The sequence below is a fragment of the Chiloscyllium plagiosum genome, chromosome 26 (genome assembly GCF_004010195.1).
Source record: "Chiloscyllium plagiosum isolate BGI_BamShark_2017 chromosome 26, ASM401019v2, whole genome shotgun sequence".
Lineage (NCBI taxonomy): Eukaryota > Metazoa > Chordata > Chondrichthyes > Orectolobiformes > Hemiscylliidae > Chiloscyllium > Chiloscyllium plagiosum.
The window spans coordinates 33,360,136-33,382,439 of record NC_057735.1 but is presented as its reverse complement, the minus strand read 5'-3'; the positions used below and the strand labels follow the sequence as shown (position 1 = coordinate 33,382,439).

At 41.1% G+C, this 22,304-nt stretch overlaps 1 protein-coding gene across 4 annotated transcripts in view; it reads right to left on the bottom strand.

Annotated features, from left to right (window-relative positions):
- The window catches only part of nav1b (neuron navigator 1b), a 638,783-nt gene that overhangs the window by 318,640 nt on the left and 297,839 nt on the right, over positions 1–22,304 (bottom strand). For all 4 annotated transcript variants that reach the window (XM_043716841.1, XM_043716842.1, XM_043716844.1 and 1 more), the window contains one exon: positions 12,834–12,936. In XM_043716841.1, the coding sequence (XP_043572776.1) occupies positions 12,834–12,936 (103 nt within the window). The remainder of the gene's footprint in view (positions 1–12,833; positions 12,937–22,304) is intronic.

The following is a 22,304-nucleotide window of genomic DNA, read 5'->3' as shown; positions in this document are numbered from 1 at the left end:
CCTATCCTTTCACCTGCTGTGAGGAATTTCAGTGTTGACAATTTCTGAAAGTCAGAGCAAGTACATGGTGATGTCAGCTCACTGCTCGCTTCCCTGAACCACCATCTTGGATACTTAGCAACATCTCAGGGTACACTCAAGGTGACCTGCCACACTCAGCCCCCAGCTGGTATCCAACACTTGACATCTTCTCAAGACACTCTGCAAATCCACTTACAGGACGTTGCTGCATTTTAAAGGTGCATCTTGGGTGCAAGGTAACTAGCATTGTAATGCTGCTACAAGGACACTATGCACAGGGACAGGCACCCAGCTCACAAATTGGACCAGACTCCATCTCAGGCTGCTCACTTGATCTCTTAGCATTCACTTAGCTTGAGTTCACCCAAATGCTCACAGAATCCTTGCCTTGCCTTTTTGCACTATGCCCACAAGCCAGAGATACCAGGCTTACATACTTCTGTCTTGCCTTGCTGTTTAGTGGGGACAGAAAGCTGGGATGCATGTTATGGTAGTCAACACTCCTCAGTCACATCACTAACTCTAGTTTTTTTAGGGCTCCCTGATACCACACTTGGCCAAATCGACTGCGCTAGAACAGCTTGGCCAGGTATTTAGCTAGTTTTAGAGCATAAATCATCTGTATTACAATCAGAACATTATCAGACTACTATAGCTTTTGCAGTATCTGATGCTTTCAGCTGCTTCCTCATATCATATGGAGTGAAACACAGTGGTTGAAGATTGGCATCTGTGATGCAGGGGACCTGAGAAGGAAATTGAGATTGATCATCCAATTGACACTTTAAGATGGGAGATAGATTCAAACCCTTCAGCTTTGTCTTCTGGTGTGCTTGGCTTCTGCATTAAAGAGGATGGGAATATTTGTGGAACTTTCTCCTCCAGCTAGTTATGTAATTGTCTACTACTATTTACCACTGGGTGTGACAGGACTGCAGAACTTTGAGCTAATCTGCTAACAGTGGGATTGCCTTATCCTGCATATTGAATGCCGCTTCCATTGTTTAATATGCAAATAGCATCATGTTGCAGCTTCACTAGGTGGACACCTCATTTTTAGATACATCTGGAGCTGCTCCTTGCATGTCCCCTCCCTCATTCTTGATTGAACCAGCTTGATCCCTTAGTTTGATAGTGACAATAGAGCGGAGGATAGGACAGGCCATGATGTTATAGAATGTAGTTGAATAATATTCTGCTGCTGCTCACGACTTCCCAGCCTTCAGTTGCTAGATCTGTTTGAAATCTATTTCATTTTGCACGGAGGCAACACCAAACACAATTAAGAGTATCCTCACTGTGAAGACAGGAATTTGTCTCATACTTAGTAAAGAATTTCCTTGTCCATGTTTGACCCAATGCCATGAGACATCATGAGGTTTGGATTCAATGTTGAGGATTCCCTAGGCAACACCTTCCCAAGTGCAAACAACTGCATTACCATCTCTGCCTGAACAATGTGACAGGATATACTTGGGATGGTGATAGTGGTGTCTGGGACAATGCCTTTAAGGTACAATTCTATGAGCACAACTGATTGTTGCTTGAATATTCTGCGATACAGCTCTCCCACCCTTGGCACAACCACCAATTAGTTAGGAGGACTTTTAAGAATTGAAAGGGCTTGGTTTGCTGTTGTCATTTCCAGTGCCTAGATTAATGCTAGTGGTCCATCCAGTTTCACTCCTTCCAATAAATTTAGTAGCAGTTTTTCTGGTACAACAGAGTGGCTTGGTAGGGCAGTTAATAATCAATCATATCGTTGTGGGTCTGGAGTCATATGTTGGCAGAACAGGTAAAGATGGCAGATTTCCTTCCCCAAGGATATGAGTGAACTTGCTGGGGTTTTATGACAATCAAATTGTCACCATTTTACTTAATAAAAAAGAAATCTGGAATTAAAGTGAGTTGAAATGTTGAGATTTCATTTCAAACCCACGTGCTCCAAGTATTAGCCTTGTGCTTTGGATTACTAGTCAGGTGAGGATTCTATTACGGCCTTCTCAACTAACCAAAAAGTTTCCAATGCTTGCTTAATTTCAGTTACATCCTCCCCTATTTTGAAATGATTTCATTCTTATTCACTGGCGATTTCTTCCACCCTAGCTCTTTCCATATGTTTTCAGTCAACCCTAAAAGTTGGTTTAGTTCGTTCCAAGTTCTGACCATCTTGAAGCCATGATTCAGTAATTATCACTGTGTCAAATCTGCCAAGATGAATTTTCATCTTCAAATCATTCAATTAGTTCCTTCACTTCATTTAATTTGTTCCATGTCTGTGTATAAAGAACACATACTTAGGTTAAACACCCAACCCTGTCCTTGTGCTTCTACTGTTATGTTTTATTTCTCTTGCTTGTTCTAGTACAAATATAAAACAAACAGCAGGGTAGGCCAATTGGCCTTTTTGCTATCCAATAAGACCACAGTTAAGTAGACTGCAGCCTCAAATTCACATTCTCAAATCCCTAATGACCTTTCACCCGCTTGCTTAACAAGAATCTATCCAGCCCCACCTTAAAACTACTCAAAGACTCTGCTTCCATCTCATTTTCAGAAAGAGTTACACACCCATGAACCTCAGGAAAAAGTAACTGCCTCATCTCGGTTTTAAATGGGCAATGCACTGAGTTTAAAATACTGCCTCCAATTTTTAAAAAAAATTCACTTATGGAACTGATGGCTAAGTCAGCACTTACTGCCAGTCCCTGGTTGTCCTTCAGAAGGTAGTGGTGAGCGACCTTCTTGAATGACTGCAGTCCACCTGCTGTAGGTTGACACACAATGCCACTGCGGAATGAATTCCAGGATTTTGACTGAATGACACTGAAGGAGATGCAGTATATTTCGAAGTCAGGATGTTGATTGATTTGGAGGGGAACTTGAAGGTTGTGGTGTTCCATATATCTGCTGTCCTGATCCTTTGAGTTGTAAGTGATCATAGGTTTGGAAGGTACTGTCTCAGGATCTCGGGTGAATTTCTGCAGTGCATGATGTAGAAAGTATACACTGCTGCTACTGACTGTTGACATCGGAGTGAGTGGAATTTTGTGGATGTGCTGCCAACCAACTGGCTGCTTTGTCTTGGATGATGTCAAACTTCTTGAGTGCTTTTGTACTCATCCAGGCAAGTGGAGAGTATGCCATTACCCTTCTGATATATGCCGTGTAGATGATGGAGAGGCTTTGGAGAGTTAGGTGGTGAGTTACTCACCACAGTATTCCTATCCTCAGACATCGTCTTGTAGTTACTGTATTTATTAGTGAGTCCAGTTGAGTTTCTGATCAATAGTAACCCCCTGGATGTTGATACTGGGGGAATTCAGTGATGATAATGCCATTAAATGTGAAGGGGCAATGGTTAGGTTGACTCTTATTGGAGATGGTCATTGCCTGGCAATTATGTGGCACAAATATTATTTGCCACTTTTCAGCCCAAGCCTGGATATAGTCCAGGTCTATGCTGCATTTTAACCTGGACTGCTTCAGAATTTGGTGTGTTGTGAATGATGTTGAACATTGTGTAATCATCAGCAAATGTCCCAGTTTCTGACCTTACAATGGAGAGATCATCGATGAAGCAATTGAGGATCGATAGGCCTGGGAACTAGTATTTGATCCTCCCATAACAGAAAACACCCTCTCCACATCTACCCTGTCAAGACCCTTTCAAGATCTTAGAATGTTTCAATAAAGTCAAGTTTTACTCTTCTAAAGTTCATATTTTCTTTAATATAACAGAAACTGCGAGAGAAACTCAACAGGTCCAGCAGTACATGTGGAGAGAAGAACAGAATTAAAGTTGCAAGTTCAATATGACTCTTCTCTGGACCCAAAGGGGGCTAGAAAGTGTTGCCTTAATGCTATTGATAAATGAGGAGCAGAAGGAATGCAGTAAAGTTGGTGAGGTATCCAGAACAGAGGATAATGGGTGTGCTAATGGTAAAAGAGGAGAAATATAGGTGCAAAATAAATGTTACTGGTAGGTGTGATATGTAGAAAACAGATCAACTTGACTGAGTGTGAACCCATGCAATCAAGATATTTGTGGGAGAGATGCAACTACATCAGATTTGAGGAATGTGTTCATGAGCTGAAATTGCTGAACTCAAAGTTGTACCCTGAAGGCTGGAAAGTGCCAAAATGGAAAACATACTGCCATTCCTTCACCTTAGATTGGGCTTCATTGCAGCAGGCCTCAGACAGAAATGTGCAAGTCTAAGAGCAAAGTCATGCATAATAAAGGAAAACAACTGAAGATCCAGTCATTATAGACAGAGTGGAGGTGTTCCATCAAGTGGTCTCGCCATGTACAGGAGATCATATTGTGAGCAGTGAATACCTGACTAGATTTAAAGAAATATAGGTAAACCACTGTTTCATCTGGAAGGTGTGTTTGGACCCTTGGTCGGTAAGAAGGGAGTAGGTAAAAGGTGAAGTATTGTAACATTCAGCGCCTCACTCCACTCAGGGAGAAAATACTGGAGGTGACCAAACAAGAGCAGGACAGTTCACATAGGGATGGAAAGACAATAATGACCACCCAACTCAGCAAGGTCCTTTATACCATGTCCCATTAATGCAATGCTTAGTCATTTTTAACTTGCACATTTACCCTTTTTATACAAATAATTGCTTCATTTCCCCTGTTCAGGCACCAGTGAAAAAGTACCAAGTACCAAGAAGAAGCTTCAGCACAATCTCCATTCTGAGGAGGAAGCCACTCAATCTTCAGAGAATGCATTGGGAAGGATTTCACCTGTACGCTTCACCATCTTGGATACTTTCGCTGTGGTGCACTCTCTACCTTGGGAGCAGAATCTAGTAAGAATATCAATGACTTGTCACCATAGCTGGCTGATGAAGAAATGCCCTAGGACTCTGGCACTCAAAGGACTGCCAGGGATCAGAAACCTGGTTAGCCCCAGGCTGAAGATAATCCCATAGTCCTGGCCAATAATGGTTTTGTCAAAATGTACAGAGAAGCAGAGAAACAGCAGAGGTTTGTCAAGGGTACTACGGAAGCTGGATCAAGGATAGGGAGTGCACTAATGTTACTGATACTATGCTGGCTCCTGCATGCATGCAGCCCCATGAATAGGTTACGGACCGCATTGTAAACCCAGGTCTACACGCTGTGTGTGCCAGATATGCATATAGACTTACACTCCATCACTCTTACTGAAGGTATTCAGCATTAATGGCAAAATGAGAAAGGGACAAGGGATCCCGACTCACTCCTGTTACCCCTTCTCCCCAACACTTTGATCCTCTTACCGATCAAGGACTTAACTATCCCTGTTTTAATTACACTCAGTGACTTGGCCTTTGTGACAATGAGCTCTACAGATTCATTCTGGATGAAATTCCTCCTCATCTCAGTTAAAAAGGGTTGTCCTTTTATTCTGAGGCTTTGCCCTCCCTCTACCTCCATGTGGAGTCCCAAAGCCTGCAGAATATTCAGCCAAGGAGCGTGACCATGCATCTGGACAGGACACTTGAAGCCTAACAAGTCAAGGATTCAGTAATCAAGTCTTCCAGGCCAACAGGGCCATCTACAGAGGAGGGTCTCTCCATTCCAAATGCTGCCTCAGGAACTGCGCTTGACATAATGGGGTGAAGAATATGAAAAGAGAACTCACTGAGGCCACATGGGTTTCACAGATCTTACTTAGTCAACCTTACTTGTGTAACTATACCCTCATTTGCACTCTTAAAATAAATACTCTAATGCAATTTAGCTGTTGAATCTGATTAAGTACAACACAGGTGAGAGATGAAAAGTTTGTTTAGACATCCGAAAAATGAAAGAAGTTGCAATGGCCAAGCACTTCTTATCTTCTACAAACAACTGGCTCCTTAACAGTAATAGCATCAGACGTTAGGGATCCTTGAACTGCCACATTGATGACCACAGCCAAGTCATTGCACTTTGTAGACAATACAATGCAGTGTGCAGGGATTGTGTTAAGACCTGGCCTGCACACATCTTCTATATTTACACCCATTTTGTCAGTGGGAATATGGAATGAGCATTTTTTTTCTTTTTTATTTGTTCATGGGGTGCAGTAATTGTTCGGTAGGACAACATTTATTGCCCAGTTCTGAACAGCAGTCAGATTGGTCTTGGAAGGTTAACTCTGCTTCTCTCTTCACACATGCTGCCAAACCTGCCAAGCATCACCAGAATTTTCTCTTTTTATTTCATATTTCCAGCAACTTCAGAAATTACTTCACTGTTATTTATTGTCCATCCGTCATTGGACACACCCTATAGAACACTACTGAACCAGATGGAGTTTTACAGCAATTGTATGTGATTAGGAAATTTGACAAGATTTTTATTACAGATTTCCACACAGCCACTGGTGAAGTTTCTATTATGTCTGACTTTTCAAGGAAACTATTCAAGGCTGGAAGATAATCGACAGGCAGCTCACATGTCCACTCCCTCTTGACTGGTCTGCTGGGAAACCTGCAGAAGGCCCTGATACACACTGTTTAACTTTGGCCCAGCAAGTGTTCAAACATTCAATGGCAATTCTTCAGTCAACGTAAACTCTAAGCACAGAAGGATTAGCAATGATGAAAGGATCAAAAGAAGATCCCTCCGGGCTATCTGTAGAGGCTTTACTGCACAAGACTCTGACATGATATGCTGATTAAGCCTTAATAGTTACCTAACCTTAGCATCATATGGTGTTAATTTCCCTTCTCACTGACTGCTGCGTTTTCCCTAATAGTCAGTAGGAAATATAATGTGTATAAACTTGAAAGTGGAATCTGCTGAACATATCAAGTGATCAATCAGAATAATAACTAGATATTTACTAAGCAACAGCAAAGGCTAAGGATGCAACAATAACAAGATTTGCATATTCTTTGCACTTAACCAGGATTGCTTCCAAGATTAACAACCAAATTTTCAACAGAAAAATCCAACTGAAGTGAAAACCAGCTCATTCATCATGAGTGGGTTTCAATGATGTTATCTCTGGCTTCTTATGCTCAGTGATGCATCACTCTGTCATGCTCTCTTTGATGTCCCTCCTGGTCAATGACATGACCTTTATCTTCAGATGTAAATTGCTGTAACTTCTCCAGATCATGTGCATCCAAGTCATGCCAGCTTTGTCAGCTTCAGTTGTAAAAGTGCACAGCATGCTACATTGCTCCAGGCAGTGGGTTCTTACAGTAAGGAACCCTATGAGTCATTCTACAAATGCTCTCATGTTAATATGGACATTGTTGCATCTTCATGTCGCTTTAATCTGGGGTTTTCTCATACCATTTGTACAGTCAGTGTGACTCTGTGATAGGAACTTTGTATTTAAGTAAGAAGGTTACGATTCAAAGCTCCCTCCAGAGACAAGAACAGATCTCCTACGCTCTGATGTGGTAATGTATCTTCAGCTGATCATCTTTCAGATGAGGCATCAATTTGAGATCTTATCACCCTCTCAGGTGAATGTAGCAGATCCCTATTCCAGGGAACACCAGGAAGCTTTCTCTGGTGAGCGGGGAAAATATTTAGTCCCCAGTGAACTCTCCGCAGTGAACTCTCCTAAATCTGGATATTATCAGTTTGCTGCTCGTGTGAGCTTACGATGTCTAAATTAGTTGCTGTGCATTCTATGTTACAACCACAACAATTCTTCAGAAATTACTTCACTGCTTTGATATATCATGAGGTTTCTTCAAGTGTCATTGACATATAGGAGGGGGTAGCCTTTGCCTCCCAGCTACCTTCACTGAATGGTCCAGGGCACAAGGCAGGAACCGGAATTTTCAATTGTGTAAGATTCATGGCCCCTCCCTGGATATTTGGCACAGATTGCCAAAATCATGGGTCACATGTAAGTTAACCATTGGAAATGAAGCCGTTTCTGTTGGTGAACTTTGCAGGTTTGTCATTGGATGAATGTAAAACAATGTGGGGACAATTGCAGTACCCTACAGGTCTCATGTTCCTTGAAATGAGCCAAGGGCATAAAATTCCGATAGCTGGAAGAGCCACAGGATGGGCTTGCCACCCTTCTCAGCATATACCCTGATCCAGCAAACAACACAGTTCAGTGATGTTGGACTGCGACATCCTTAGCTAGAGCATGGTTTAAAAGAGTGAAAGAAAATGACAGTGAGGTGAGTAGACTGGAGGTCTCATCATTCTCCTCCATCTCCTCAGCTGATCATCACTTGCTTCTTCTCCCTCTGAAGGTGACGTGGTAGCTACTGGTGGATGCTGACAAAATTGTAATTGCTGTCTCCTTCTACAATATCTTCATCAGAAATCTGCTTTGTGAATCTTCTCTGAACTGCTTCCAATGCAAATATATTCTGGCTCATTTAAGGAGACCAAAACTATTCACAATACTTCAAAGGTGGTCTCACCAAAGCCCATATGACTACAACAAGACTTCCTTGTTTTTATACTTTATTCCCCTTGCAATAAATGTTAACATTTCACTTGTCTTTGTAATCACCTTTACTATAGCATACTAACTTTTATTTTTCACGTGCAAAGACACCCCTTACTGCAGCATACTGCAGACTCCCTCTATTTAAATATTATTATTCTTTTCCATTATTTCCACCAAAGTGGACAACTGTTCATTTTCCCACATTGTTGAAATCTTTTGCTTAGTCACTCTGCAGATACATGCAACGACTGTAAAGTGACCTGCATGGAATCAATGGCATCCTGAACAGAGAGAGAAATCTCAGCAAAGCTGTATGCTCTTTCCACTTCTGCCAAGAGAAATGGGATGGAGGTAGCTTGCATTGAACACAAGGATTTTGTAAGCTCCATTGAGCAAAATGGTGGCAGAGACAGCTCTTCTCTCTTCCTTGCTTCTTTCTACCGAATCTTACTGTGAACACATTCTATTCATTTTCCTCAGCATACTCAATTTCAAGGGGATTCCTATTAATTTATACATGGCTAGGGAGATTTTCTTTTTGAATCCTTGAAGGCAATGCATATTCCAGCACCTGTCACACCAACTCCATTTTCTACAGTGGTCAATATTTCCATGTTTTAATCAAGAAAAATCACCAAACGCTAGTTCAGTTGATACAATGGCCAGAAATAAATTAAACAAACCTAAAAGCAGTTGATGATCGCTTTAAACAAAGCTGAGGTTGGGGTGGACGTTCTTGCAGTTGAACACATATTCAGCTGTGTGAGCATTTGCTTCTCAAATAGAACTGAAAATGTGTTGCTGGAAAAGCGCAGCAGGTCAGGCAGCATCCAAGGAACAGGAGAATCGACGTTTTGGGCATAATCCCTCCTTCAGGAATGAAGGCTTATGCCCGAAACGTCGATTCTCCTGTTCCTTGGATGCTGCCTGACCTGCTGCGCTTTTCCAGCACCACATTTTCAGCTCTGATCTCCAGTATCTGCAGTCCTCACTTTCTCCTCCTTCTCAAATAGAACTCTGGTATCAAAGCAAAGCACTGCTGCACACTGTTTGACAATATGAATGCCCTTCCTAACATAATGTACAGTGCCATTCATTCGGCAGCTCCATGCTTATTTGTAATAGACAAAAACTAGCACAAATGATTCCGATTTCAGGATTAGATTAGATTACTTACAGTGTGGAAACAGGCCCTTTGGCCCAACAAGTCCATACCGACCCTCTGAAGAGCAACCCACCCAGACCCATACCCCTACATTTCCCCCTTCATCTAACACTACGAGTAATTTAGCATGACCAATTCACCTCACCTGCACATTTTTGGACAGTGGGAGGAAACCGGAGCACCCGGAGGAAACCCACGCAGACACGGGGAGAATGTGCAAACTCCACACAGACAGTTGCCTGAGGCGGGAATTGAACCCAGGTCTCTGGCGCTGTGAGGCAGTAGTGCTAACCACTGAGCCACCATGTTGCCCACTGTTTCTTATTTCTCACCCCTTTTTTTTGAGTTATCTGATTTGATTTTCTGACTAAATTATAAGCCATTATATTTAGCAAATAAAAGTGTGCTTACAACCAATTACTGAAGCAAACTAAATTTTAATTTTGTGGAGATTTGGTAAATCTAAATATTCAATATTATCCAAGTCAAATACATCGACAAAATCTGAATAAATGAATACATGAAAGAACAGGAGGATTTGTTTTGTTTTGTATTGTTTGTGTTTACCTCTTTGTAGCCAATTGTTTCCCCTCTCTTCATTCTTTTTTATGTGGGTATCACTGGCCAGGTTAACATCTTATTATTCAATCCTAGGGCAGTTAAGAGTCAACCATTTTGCTGGGGGTTTGCAGTCACATGTCTGCCTGGACCACATAATAACGGCAATGTCCTTCCCTAAAGGACATGAGTGAACCATATGGGTTCCTCCCAAAATGGGCAATCATTTCATGGTCATCATTAATCATTTAATTCCAGATTTTTTTCACTGAATTCAAATTTCACCATCTGTCATTGTAGAATTTGAATCTGAGTCCCCAGAAATAGTCCAGTGATAAAACAACTAGGCTACGCCTCACCCAACTATGAAGAGATTTAGTATTTACTTGTCCATACAATTCTTTATATATGAGTTATGACAATGGGTGTTGAGTAAATATGAACCAAAGCCATATTCCCTTCCTTACCCAGGAGTGTATCTAGCTCAAGGATTCTAAGACCGACTTGCACCCATCTTGCAAAACCACAAAAAATGCTTTACTTAGATTTAAATACGTACTAGTTTGTTAAAGATCACTTCAAATTTGGAGGGGAATGGCACAGATGTAGTCATATTGGAGCACTGACAGCTTATTCATAAGCCTCACACAACGCCAGTTCCCATGACCAAAAATCAGACACCAATTATCCTCGCTTAGACCAAATTAATGCAAGACAGCAGCAGACATCCCTCACATGCAAATCCGTTTATTACAACATTAACACAACCCATTTCTGTCTAAAAACATTCTGCATGCAGATTAACAGACAATAACAAAGAAAAAGGTTTACAAGCTAAATTTTTGTTGCTTCTGCAAAATGTTAGTGCATGTAACGTTATATGAAGCCTATGGTAGCTGACAGTTTATGACAGTAAAAGGACACCAAAATCATTCAGTCTGCAAATGATGATTTAATGTTTATGATGTTCAACGTACATTTCTTCTGAATGCAGGCAACAGTCATTTAAAGAATAAAGTTACTTTAAAGCAATTCACAAAATATAGAATAGATATTTACTGCATTCCACGTGCAATGATTTTGTCACAAATTGGATTAAATAGTGAAAATGTCATCATGCATGAGGTGGAATGGGGCATCCTAGCCACTGATGTTGGTCACTGAATCCGGAAAACAAAATAATTTCCAACAGGCAACAAATTTAATGCTGTTCCTTTAAAATTATTATACTTGTGGCATGCTAAAGTTGCTTAAAGCTTCTGTTGGAGAAGTGTTGGCTGATCAGTTGAACTACTACTGAAATTTTTCTGTGTAATACACTTGTGTCTCAAATCACATGATTTAATATAACTACATTTTGTCTTCCTGATTGGAAGATTAAAATTTTAAAGTCAGTTACAATACTTGCCTAAGTATAAGACAAGTTTAGATCCTTTTGAAAAAAATAATCAAATAATTTGCTATACAAGTAGGTAATGTCCATACATCAAAAACAACAAATTAAGCAGGTTTCCAATGTAACTGAGTCAATAGACTTTATTGCTGTACTGACTCAAGCTACTGTCAATTTTGTTCTCTACAAACCTTCTTTGAATATTCAGATGGAATTGCTAAAGATGCAAATAGGCATTGCTTCCAAAATATCAGTTTCAATATTTTAATCTGTGGTGAGAGGTGTTTAGAGTGGGAACACTGACATCAACTCAAAATTATTCACAGCTGCCTGGCTGAGAGAAACCAGCATCTTGCACCAGAGTGGTTGTTAGAAAGAGCAAAACCAGTGGTATCATTAGCCAGTGACAAAGGAATTAGCTAGTCATGGGTCAGATTGTAAACACACTCATGAGGTATTTCAGTCAACGGTCTTTTCTTGAAACTAGTGACGAGAAATTCCATACTTGTTCTCATCCTCTTTACATTTGGTAGGTAGTCTGGTAAGTCAAGAAGGCAAGATGTAGCAGTGTTGCCATGAGATTATATTGTAAGATGTAGCAGAACAAGCCATGTTGTAATGTGTGGAAAGGCAGCTCTTATGCCACTGTGTTATAATGCATTAGTTAACATCTTACCTCTTTTCCGATTCCTTGGAGTTAATCCCTCTTTTCTAGCTGGTGAACCTAGTAATCCAATAAAAAGGGGAGAGTCTGTGGCCATCCTTGCCTTGGTTGAGGATTGAGGAATTTTGATTATCTCAGTCTTGGTTGGGCTCAGGAAAAGATGTGATCTATGATCACATTCATAGACACAAATGATATGAAGGTAACTACAAGTAAATTTAGCAATATTGAAGTATTGTCCTCCTCAAAGAGAGAAAAAATAAATAGGCACGTGCACATTCTGAAGAACAAAAATCAGTTGCCTCACTATTTTCTAAGTGAAGTTACTGACAAACTCATTGAACATTTCACCATTATTATGTGAATGTCCATGTAACACTTGAGGAAATAAAATGTGATTGAAATATCGAAAGATAACATGTTTTAGGTCAAGCATGCTTTGGAAAATACTTTGCCAGACCATGAGGCAATGCAGTACTAATTTGCAAGCTTTATTAACCTTAGAAAGGATGTCAAAAATAAATATAACCTTACATGGATATACATACAACATGCAATTCTCTTTTGTTCACATTATAAGTAAGACATTTGCTCATAGATATAAAGACATACCTATGGGTTATCTGGGATCCCCTCAAACTCGACATGGTGTCTTCCAGATTCTGTCGAAGATCTACAATATTTTGAACAGTTCGTTTTCTCTGTGTCTCTGGATCTTTTAATCAAAAGAACGAAAACAAATCAATTACATTTATTACAACCTTGCTTTTCTACACAGTTCTGAAATTGGTCAAGATTAGCCAAATATCATTCATTTCTGTCTAATGGGCGCCAGACGTACACAAGGAAGCAAAGAAGATGATCCAGTGTGGTGTATGTGGGAAAGCTAACAAAACTGGTTTCAGTTCAACCAATAGACTCATTTCCCTCCAATTTTTCATATCCCCCCCCAAAAAAACTTTAAATTAGATAGTATTGCATCAGGACTGAACGGAAGAGAATACTGAAGAAGAAAGGTTATCAAAAACATTTGCTCAAACCTAGTTCCAATTTGAATGAATATTGTTAATGCTTATGTATTAGATTTAAAATATCAAATGATTTGGAAATTCCAGCAGATTTAACAATAAACACAAAAGAAACCAGAAGTTTGTAGACTTTCTGCTTCAGTTACTGTATATTTAAAGTAAGGAATTGTATAAGATTCTAGTTGTTTGATTTTGCTTTCGATTATTTACACTAAGAAAGACATTGTAAACGTAGGGGTAAGTCAGGGCCTGCAGCCAAAAGTGCCAAACTCTTCACTCCTCACCAGATGGATGGGAAGCTTGAAGCCAAAGACAGTCTGCTACATCAATTCAGTTGTGTTAGTTGAATGAGTTTAGGTTGTTACCAGCCTGATTACTGGCTAAAACACAGCATGAAACTCTTGGGAGGAAAGAATGACATCACTTTACCCTACATAAATTCCACCCCCACTAAACTGTTGCAGGCAGTTGTATGAAAGTCCACAGCCAACAAGATCCTCTATATGGTTGTGTTACATACAATGCAAACAAGTGTTACATATTGATGGAGGAACATCAAAACAAATATTGTGCATGTTATAACAATGAAATCAGATGGTATATTATGCAGCCAGCTTAAAAAGATAAAATATCACCAAAAGGAGGCAGTGTAAGTATTATATTTTCCAAAATGACAGGAGGGTACATATCAAGGCAATCTAAACAGAAGGAACATTTTAAGTTCGAAGCATAAATTTAAAATACACAGTTATTAGCAAGAAATTATGAATGACAGCAACATCCCTCTGTTGTCTACTTCAGTTAATCTTGTGAATGGTTGTTTGAATAACAATTGGTGATGAGATTACAGGAGGTAATGAAGTTGAAAGATCAAAGACTGAGAGAGCTGAATTAATTCATACAAGTGGTTCAAAGTAATCTCTGCATCTCCACCAATGGAGTTTCAGATTCCCAGGATATTCAATAGCTCCTTCAAGACAATAATCACTATGATGTCCTCTGTTGTATTATAAGCAAAATACAAAGAAACGGATGAGATTGTACAAAGTAACTTGATTTAAATTCTCCACTAATGAGACTGAAGTTCTCTGTTTAATAATCTCGTCACAATATTCCAGGTTTTGTTTTAAAAAAGCAATACATATGAACACTGCACACGGCATTGGTTTCAGCTGGTGATCGAAAAATATTTCCAATGTGATGCATCTTGTACACAGTTGATGAATAACAGACTATTTATGTTTACAATATTTCAATTTACTGTTTTCAAGGAAATAGGTTTGAAATAAGCACTTTTAAATCAATTTCATCCCTCTGATTTAGAAATTATCAGGATATAACTTTGAATATTCCTCATGTGTCAGGACAGTTCAGTTTATATAGCGTAGCTATGCTGCTTGGATAGAAATGCAATCATCTGTGAATGTTCTAGTCTGCTGTAGTCACATTATATCTACCATGAGGGACACATACTGTTGGTAGATTTTTTTTAAACTTCATTTCAATAAAGTTCTTATGATGTACACACAGCTGTGTTGTACACTCAGAATATATGCTTAAAATGTTTATGTGTGCTTAAATATATATGGGAAGGTGTGTTTAAACATGGGGAATGGGGTTTAGGATACTTTGGCCACCATGTTGTTCAGGCAGGCTTGGCAGATCAGTTGCTCTTTATCTGCCAATCAATTCTGTATTCTTGGATTACCTTCTTTTAATTAGATTGCTATAGTGCACATGTTATCTCACACTGCAATCCTGGTTTGGAGTCTCACTTACTGAAGAGCACATTCTCAGAAAATGTTTGAGTACAGAACTTGATTTTCCATCCATACTGGATTTCAAAAGATAAGGGAAGCATGGACAAATTTGTCAATATCTGCTCCTTAAAAGGTGAATCTTCAGGTGGCAGAGGCAGGAAATGATTGCCCTGTACTGCTCATCTCAACACGTAGCGTAATGCAAGAGCTCAAAGAACTGCATGCAATCATGTTGTTTCTCTTCTCTCAAGTGAGGTGTGTTCAGTATCTGTTTGCTGGCCCAAGTATCTCACTTTTCATTTCCTGTTGTCCTTGTGTTTCACAATTACAGCCATTCACGCCTCATTAAAGCTGCATCCTCCATGCCATCTGTGGATATTAGGCAACTGAACTGTTCTTGAACATTGCCAAAGAGCAGCTATAGGGATAAGGATCATAGATTCCCTCCAATGTGGAAGCAGGTCATTTGGCCCATCGGGTCCAAACCAACCCTCCAAAGAGCACCCCACCCAGACCCACCCTCCTAGCCTATCCCTGTAATCCTACATTTAGGATAGCTAATCGGCCTAACCAGCACATCCCTGGACACTATGGGCAATTTAGCATGGCCAATCCACCAACTTGCACACCTGTGGACCGTGGGAAGAAAATGAAGCACCCAGATGTGCAAACTCTACACAGACAGTCGCCCGAGAGTGGAACTGAGCCCAGGTCCCTGGGACTGTGAGGCAGCAGTGCTAAGCACTGACCCATCGTGCCGCCAGATTAATTTGGGCATCCTCCTCTGTCTGCGAGCTCTCTACTGTCCTTAAATAAAGGACAGCAAGATTGTAAATGTTGTACCTTTGCGACAAAAAGACAGGAATAAACTTGGCATTTAAAGGTCGGTCAGCTTAATTTGCTCATGGGTTAACTTTTAGGAAAAGTAATTCAGACTATTAAAGGACACTGGGTCAGTATGGATTAATAAATAAAGAAGTGATGAAGAAAGAAATCTAACTCAACCAATGATAGTGGAGTAACCTACCACATATGCTGAAAATGTGTTGCTGGAAAAGCGCAGCAGGTCAGACAGCATCCAGGGAACAGGAGAATCGACGTTTCGGGCATAAGCCCTTCTTCAGGAATGTCATTCCTGAAGAAGGGCTTATGCCCGAAACATCGATTCTCCTGTTCCCTGGATGCTGCCTGACCTGCTGCGCTTTTCCAGCAACACATTTTCAGCTCTGATCTCCAGCATCTGCAGTCCTCACTTTCTCTAACCTACCACATATCCCATATGAAGGTTTGCGAGAAAGCATTGGGAATGCTTCATGTTCAATTTTGTTATTTTTCATGGTTCAGGGCATAACACGATGATAAAGCCAATTACAGAGTGTAGCAATCAAAAATGGCTATGCATCTGCAGTGGAAAAAGATGACTGCAGCATTCATCTTTTGTGATCATCCTTCAAATCGTGAGTGAAGTATGGCTAATGTACATTATAAGACAACATAACTATTTTAAGCAACTGCACATGAGTACAGTTAACTCAGAATATCTGAAAACAAGCAAATATCTCCCTCAGCTGCTGCAAGAATCTGGTCACTGGCAAAACGGCATTCATTCTTTTGCCACTTATATCGAAATGCTCCTTCATTACTCTTCAGACTGCTTCCAAACTGGTTCCCTCTATTCTATCCTCAGCTGTATGTTATTGTTCGCAGATGCAACATTATGAAATGCATTTGTTGTCTGATCCTGAAAAATGATTACTTCTTCACAATGATTTATTCTGTGTAAATCAATCACTTGCTAAGCTATTTAAACAGATGCTGGGTAGAAATTTTCCCAGTGGCATGGGCAAGGGCAAAGAAGTTTGGAAAGTGCAGCAAGAGTGAAAAACTTTGAGTCTTGATGCCAAGAAGACAAATTCCAATTTTCCCCTTCAGGTATCATAGATCACAGATTCCCGACAGAGTGGAAGGAGGCTATTTGGCCCATCGAGTCCACACCCAACCCTATCCCTGTAACCTCACATTCCTGGACACTATGGGCAATTTAGCATGGCCAATCTATCTAACCTGCACAGGTTTGGACTGTGGGAGGAAAACAGAGCATCCAGAAGAAACCCACACAGACACGGGGAGAATGTGCAAACTCTATATAGCTGCCCGAGGGTAGAATCGAACCCGGATCCCTGCCACCGTGAGGCTGCAATGCTCGCCACTCTGCTGCCCTATGTGCCATCCAGTGTCAATGCCAAGTTTTGAATCTTGCTAATAAGCAGTGACTACCTTATTTCTATGATTTGCATCTCATTATTAGCTAATCTCATCTTGCGTGCACATATAGTTCATGATTCTCCCATGCATTGCTGAAAAACTAGATGGCACCAATTCCTGTTGTGAAAGTCAGAGCAGTTACCTAGCAGAAGCACTTTGCTGTTTGCCTCTCTACCTTAACTTCCAATCACCAACATCTCACTACATAGTCAATCTCAGACCAACATATGATGCACCATTTATTCATCATTGTACACTGGAGCTCACAGACCCCTTACATTGCAATGCTCCCGTCAGGTCACTCTGCACGTAGGGACTCATAAGCTTCTCTTGCGCCTGCAAGGACTGTATTCCTTAGCTTTTAGCTTGATTTTGTAGTAATCACATACTCTGTACTTTTGAATGCTCATGACATCTCTGGCTTACCTTGCCATTTAGCACATCACTAGAATTTACAGGCTCACAATACTTCAGTCTTGCTTGACTTTTTAGTGCAACCAGAAAGCTAGGCATTTGTCATGGTGGTTAGTACTCAATAGTCAAGGGGGTGGACTTGTTTCTATATGACACCATGCTACCTCAATGTCACATGAGGAACTTACCTGGCAAATACACGGAATGTGCTTCAAACAAATGGTCATATTTGGCCATGTATGAAAGTTAAAGACTTTAGTGGACTGTAAGGGGACAATGGTTCGTCATGGATTGCCACAACACCCAATAAAGTGCCTCATTCAATTGCAGTCCAGGAGGTATACCATAGGCAATTAGGCACTTGGTGCATCCAGGTTCAAGGACCTGACTCTTGCAGGTCAAATCCAATCAGTCCAGGGATCACAGATAGATCAGTAAGGGAGCTATGGAGAAATCAGTCTGTGTGTGCCCTCACAAGTCAATTTGTAGAGTGGGCTATGGTAGTACTGGATGTTTGGGTATTTATGATCAGGGGAACACTCCACCTTTGAACAAACTTCAATTGTACAATAAAGAAAAAATGATTGCCAACAAGTTCATAGTGAGCAGAGTAAGATTTGTTTTTGTCTGCAGAGTGGGGTGGATTTATTTGCAACTTGAAATTGTGGTGGAATCTGACACATCTTAAAATGGATGGGGTTTATCAAATCATCACCACTCTGGTTACAATAGAAGGTTTGTGGTTGGAGGATACAGAGCAGATTTACCAGGATGCTGCCTAGGCTGCAGAATTTCAGTTATAAAAAGAGAGTGGGTAGACTGGAGTTGTTCTCCTTGGGCAGAGAGGGGTCACAATTGAGATATCTAAAATTATGTTGAACATAAATCAGGTCTACAGGAAGAAACATCTCCCTTCATGGAAGGATCAATGAATAAGGGGCATAGAGTTAAGGCAAGACGCAAAAGGGTTGGAGATGAGGTGCAAGGAAAAGCTTTTTCATCCAGACGGTGGTGGGAATCTGGAATTCACTACCTGGAAGGGTAGTGGAGGCAGAAACCCTCATAACATTTCAGAAATTTTTAGATGTGTACTTGTGATGACAAGGTATACAAGGCGAATGACCAAATACTGAAAAATGGGATTAGGACCAGCACAGATGTGATGAGTTGGAGGATCTTCTTCATTGCTGAAGATCTCTAGGACTTCACAGCATGGCAATGAGCTCAGTGAACGACTTGGCGAGAAAGTAGAGGATATTATCCATTAGTGAAGAGGATGGACTAGGGATATGACAAGCCTGAACGCTGATGGTCTTGATAGGAACAGCAACACAAAACAGAAGTAGAATACGGTGGGGGATGGCGGAGCGAATCTTAACTAGCAGGCAGAACCAGGAACTCTCAAAAGCACAAACTGGATTTCATATCATCCTCCACCAAACCTCAGCTGTGCAGCAAGGAAGAACAGTAGCTGCCAACAGCTTCAGGGTGGAGCAGACTTAATTATGCAAGGTTTGTAGCTCAGGTTGAGATTTAGGGTGTAGGTTTGCTCGCTGAGCTGTAGGTTTGATATCCAGATGTTTCGTTACCTGGCTAGGTAACATCATCAGTGGCGACCTCCAAGTGAAGCGAAGCGGTTGTCTCCTGCTTTCTATTTATATCTTTCTCCTGGATGGGGTTCCTGGGGTTTGTGGTGATGTCATTTCCTGTTCATTTTCTGAGGGGTTGATAGATGGCATCTAGGTCTATGTGTTTGTTTATGGTGTTGTGGTTGGAGTGTCAGCCTCTAGGAATTCTCTGGCATGCCTTTGCTTAGCCTGTCCCAAGATAGATGTGTTGTCCCAGTCGAAATGGTGGCTTTTTTCAACCGTGTGTAGGGCTACGAGGGAGAGAGGGTCGTGTCTTTTTGTGGCCAGCTGGTGTTCGTGTATCCTGATGGCTAACTTTCTTCCTGTTTGTCCTACGTAGTGTTTGTGGCAGTCCTTGCATGGAATTTTGTAGATGACGTTGGTTTTGTCCATGGGATGTACTGGGTCTTTTAAGTTTGTTAGTTTTTGTTTGAGAGTGTTGGTGGGTTTGTGTGCTACTAGGATTCCGAGGGGTCTTAGTAGTTTGGCTGTCATTTCTGAAACTTCTTTGATGTATGGTAAGGTGGTTAGGGTTTCTGGCTGTGTTTGGTCTGCTTGTCGTGATTTGTTCTTGAGGAATCTGCGCACTGTATTTTGTTTTGAGTATCCGTTCTTCTTGAATACGTTGTATAGGTGGTTCTCCTCTGTTCTTTGTAGTTCGTCTGTGCTGCAGTGTGTGGTGGCTTGTTGGAATAGTATTCTGATACAGCTTCATTTGTGTGTGTTGGGATGGTTGCTGGTGTAGTTAAGTATTTGGTCCAACCACAATGCCATAAACAAACACATAGACCTAGATGCCATCTATCAACCCCTTAGAAAACGAACAGGAAATGACATCACCACAAACCCCAGGAACCCCATCCAGAAGAAAGATATAAATAGAAAGCAGGAGACAACAGCTTTGCTTCACTTGAAGGTCGCCACTGATGATGTTACCTAGCCAGGTAACGAAACGTCTGGATATCAAACCTACAGCTCAGGAGCAAACCTACACCCTAGACTTAATTATATTTTTGGTCTGTGGATCAGAGTGTACATTTTTGTGCAATGAAGTGGAGCCTGGATGGTAGTTGAGATTTTGTCATCACCCACCCCTGAATGTGTGTGGACTCTCCTGTTAAACACATCGGTAAAATGAACCTTTGCCTTCAAGGGAAGTTTGCACCCATGCACGATCATATACTCATACACACACAGCAGCTGGCAATTCCACCCGTCATGGCACATGGTTGCATGAGAGGAGGTATCATATTGCACTGATCATAATGAATAAGATGAGCAGCAGAGGCTTACCCACCAAATCATCCATGAAACTCTCCAAAGGCAATGCATGGCCTAAAAACATGAAGATTCAGCGCATTGAATCAATCTTTAACAATGAACTAGTCACGTGCAAACAGACTAGTAGAGGCAGCAGGTTCCATTTTCTGAAGAACATCGATGAATCAGTTGAAGTTTTCTGTCAAACTGAAAGTTGCCTTACTCTTGGGCTGGAGTTTACACTCAGGGTGGTCTTCTGGCTTTCATTTTTCAGTCAAGAGGCCTCTCCCCACCCCCACCCTTCTCTCACTTATCTCTCCACCCTTCAAGCTCTCTGCCTGTATTCCTGATGAAGGGCTTTTGCCCGAAAGGTCGATTTTACTGCTCCTCGGATGCTGCCTGAACTGCTGTGCTCTTCCAGCACCACTAATCCAAACTTTGATTATTACCAGGTGAGAGGTCTGGTGCTCTCTCTGGAAGAAGATCAATCCATAGTTTTGTGGCACTGCTGAGATCGGTAGACACTATTAGTACTAAAGGAGGCTTGGGAGGAAGAAAAATCAACAATGGGTCTGTCAAAACCAAGGTAAGTCATCTCACCAAGGCTCGGCTTCAGCCAAGTGTTGATGGACAGTGCATGTTGAACAGGGGAAGGGGTAATGAATAGGTCCAGTTTGTATGAATTACTGGACAAACCAACTCAAAAGTTCAAGGACTCCACCAATGCTATTTGCACCATGTTCATTTCTTAACAAAAAAACCGGCATAATCAAAGGGGAGTAGCTAGCTAGCTGTGTAGCTAGCCTTTGTTACAGCAGGGGATGTGTAAAAAAAGGCTGCTGAACTCTCTCCTCTGCCTTAAAATCTGTACGCCTTTGTTTGATTTTACCTTTTGTGCCAAGGGACATTTCTGGGGATCATTGCAAGTATTTTGGAACAGTATCATTAAGTCGGGATAGCCTGTCAGATTTTTGGATAGAGTAAGTTATCCGGTATTATATTTTATGTGCTTTGTGTTTCGTTCCATAATTTTGCAAATAAATTCTGTTTTGTTTAAAACTAAATCAGCTGACCAGCTAATTCTCTCCAGGAATATTCATTCTACAATTGCTTAAATCAACTAGCAAAGTTAGGGACCGGGCTACCTTCTTGAAATGTTTTGAGAGATCTAACAACCGTCACAATCATGGTCCCCTCTGCATCCCAAAATGCTGCTTCCAATACCCAGGCTCTTCCAGCTTTCCTACCACAGCAGTGGCTCCTGATAAACTGACCTTTAGTAGACAAAACCTACTCTCTGACTGTGGTCATACCCTTGACTGACTTGGACAGACACTGTTGATTCATGACTGACTGGACCCGTGACTGACCTGCTTGAAGCTCCCCGACTAACTTAAGCCGAGTCCCAGACTGAACCTACAGCATTTACTGGAGTTCACTCCTCAGATTGTTGTGACATGCTTTGACCATGTCCATGCCCCTGGACAGATGTTGAATGCTGCCCTTGACCTATTATTCCAGATACCCCTGGCTGAAGATTTGAGTTGAATGAGGGCAACATTCTGAAGACTTTGAGACATGAAGATTCAGTTGAAGCACATGCAATGTATTTGCTCCATCTGCTTCTGTTACATGGTACAGGTGTGAGATAGACGTAGCACAGTGTCAAAGAGCAACATATCCATCCCTTTGATTGATCATTGCTGGCAATCATGAAAAGCTGCCTGG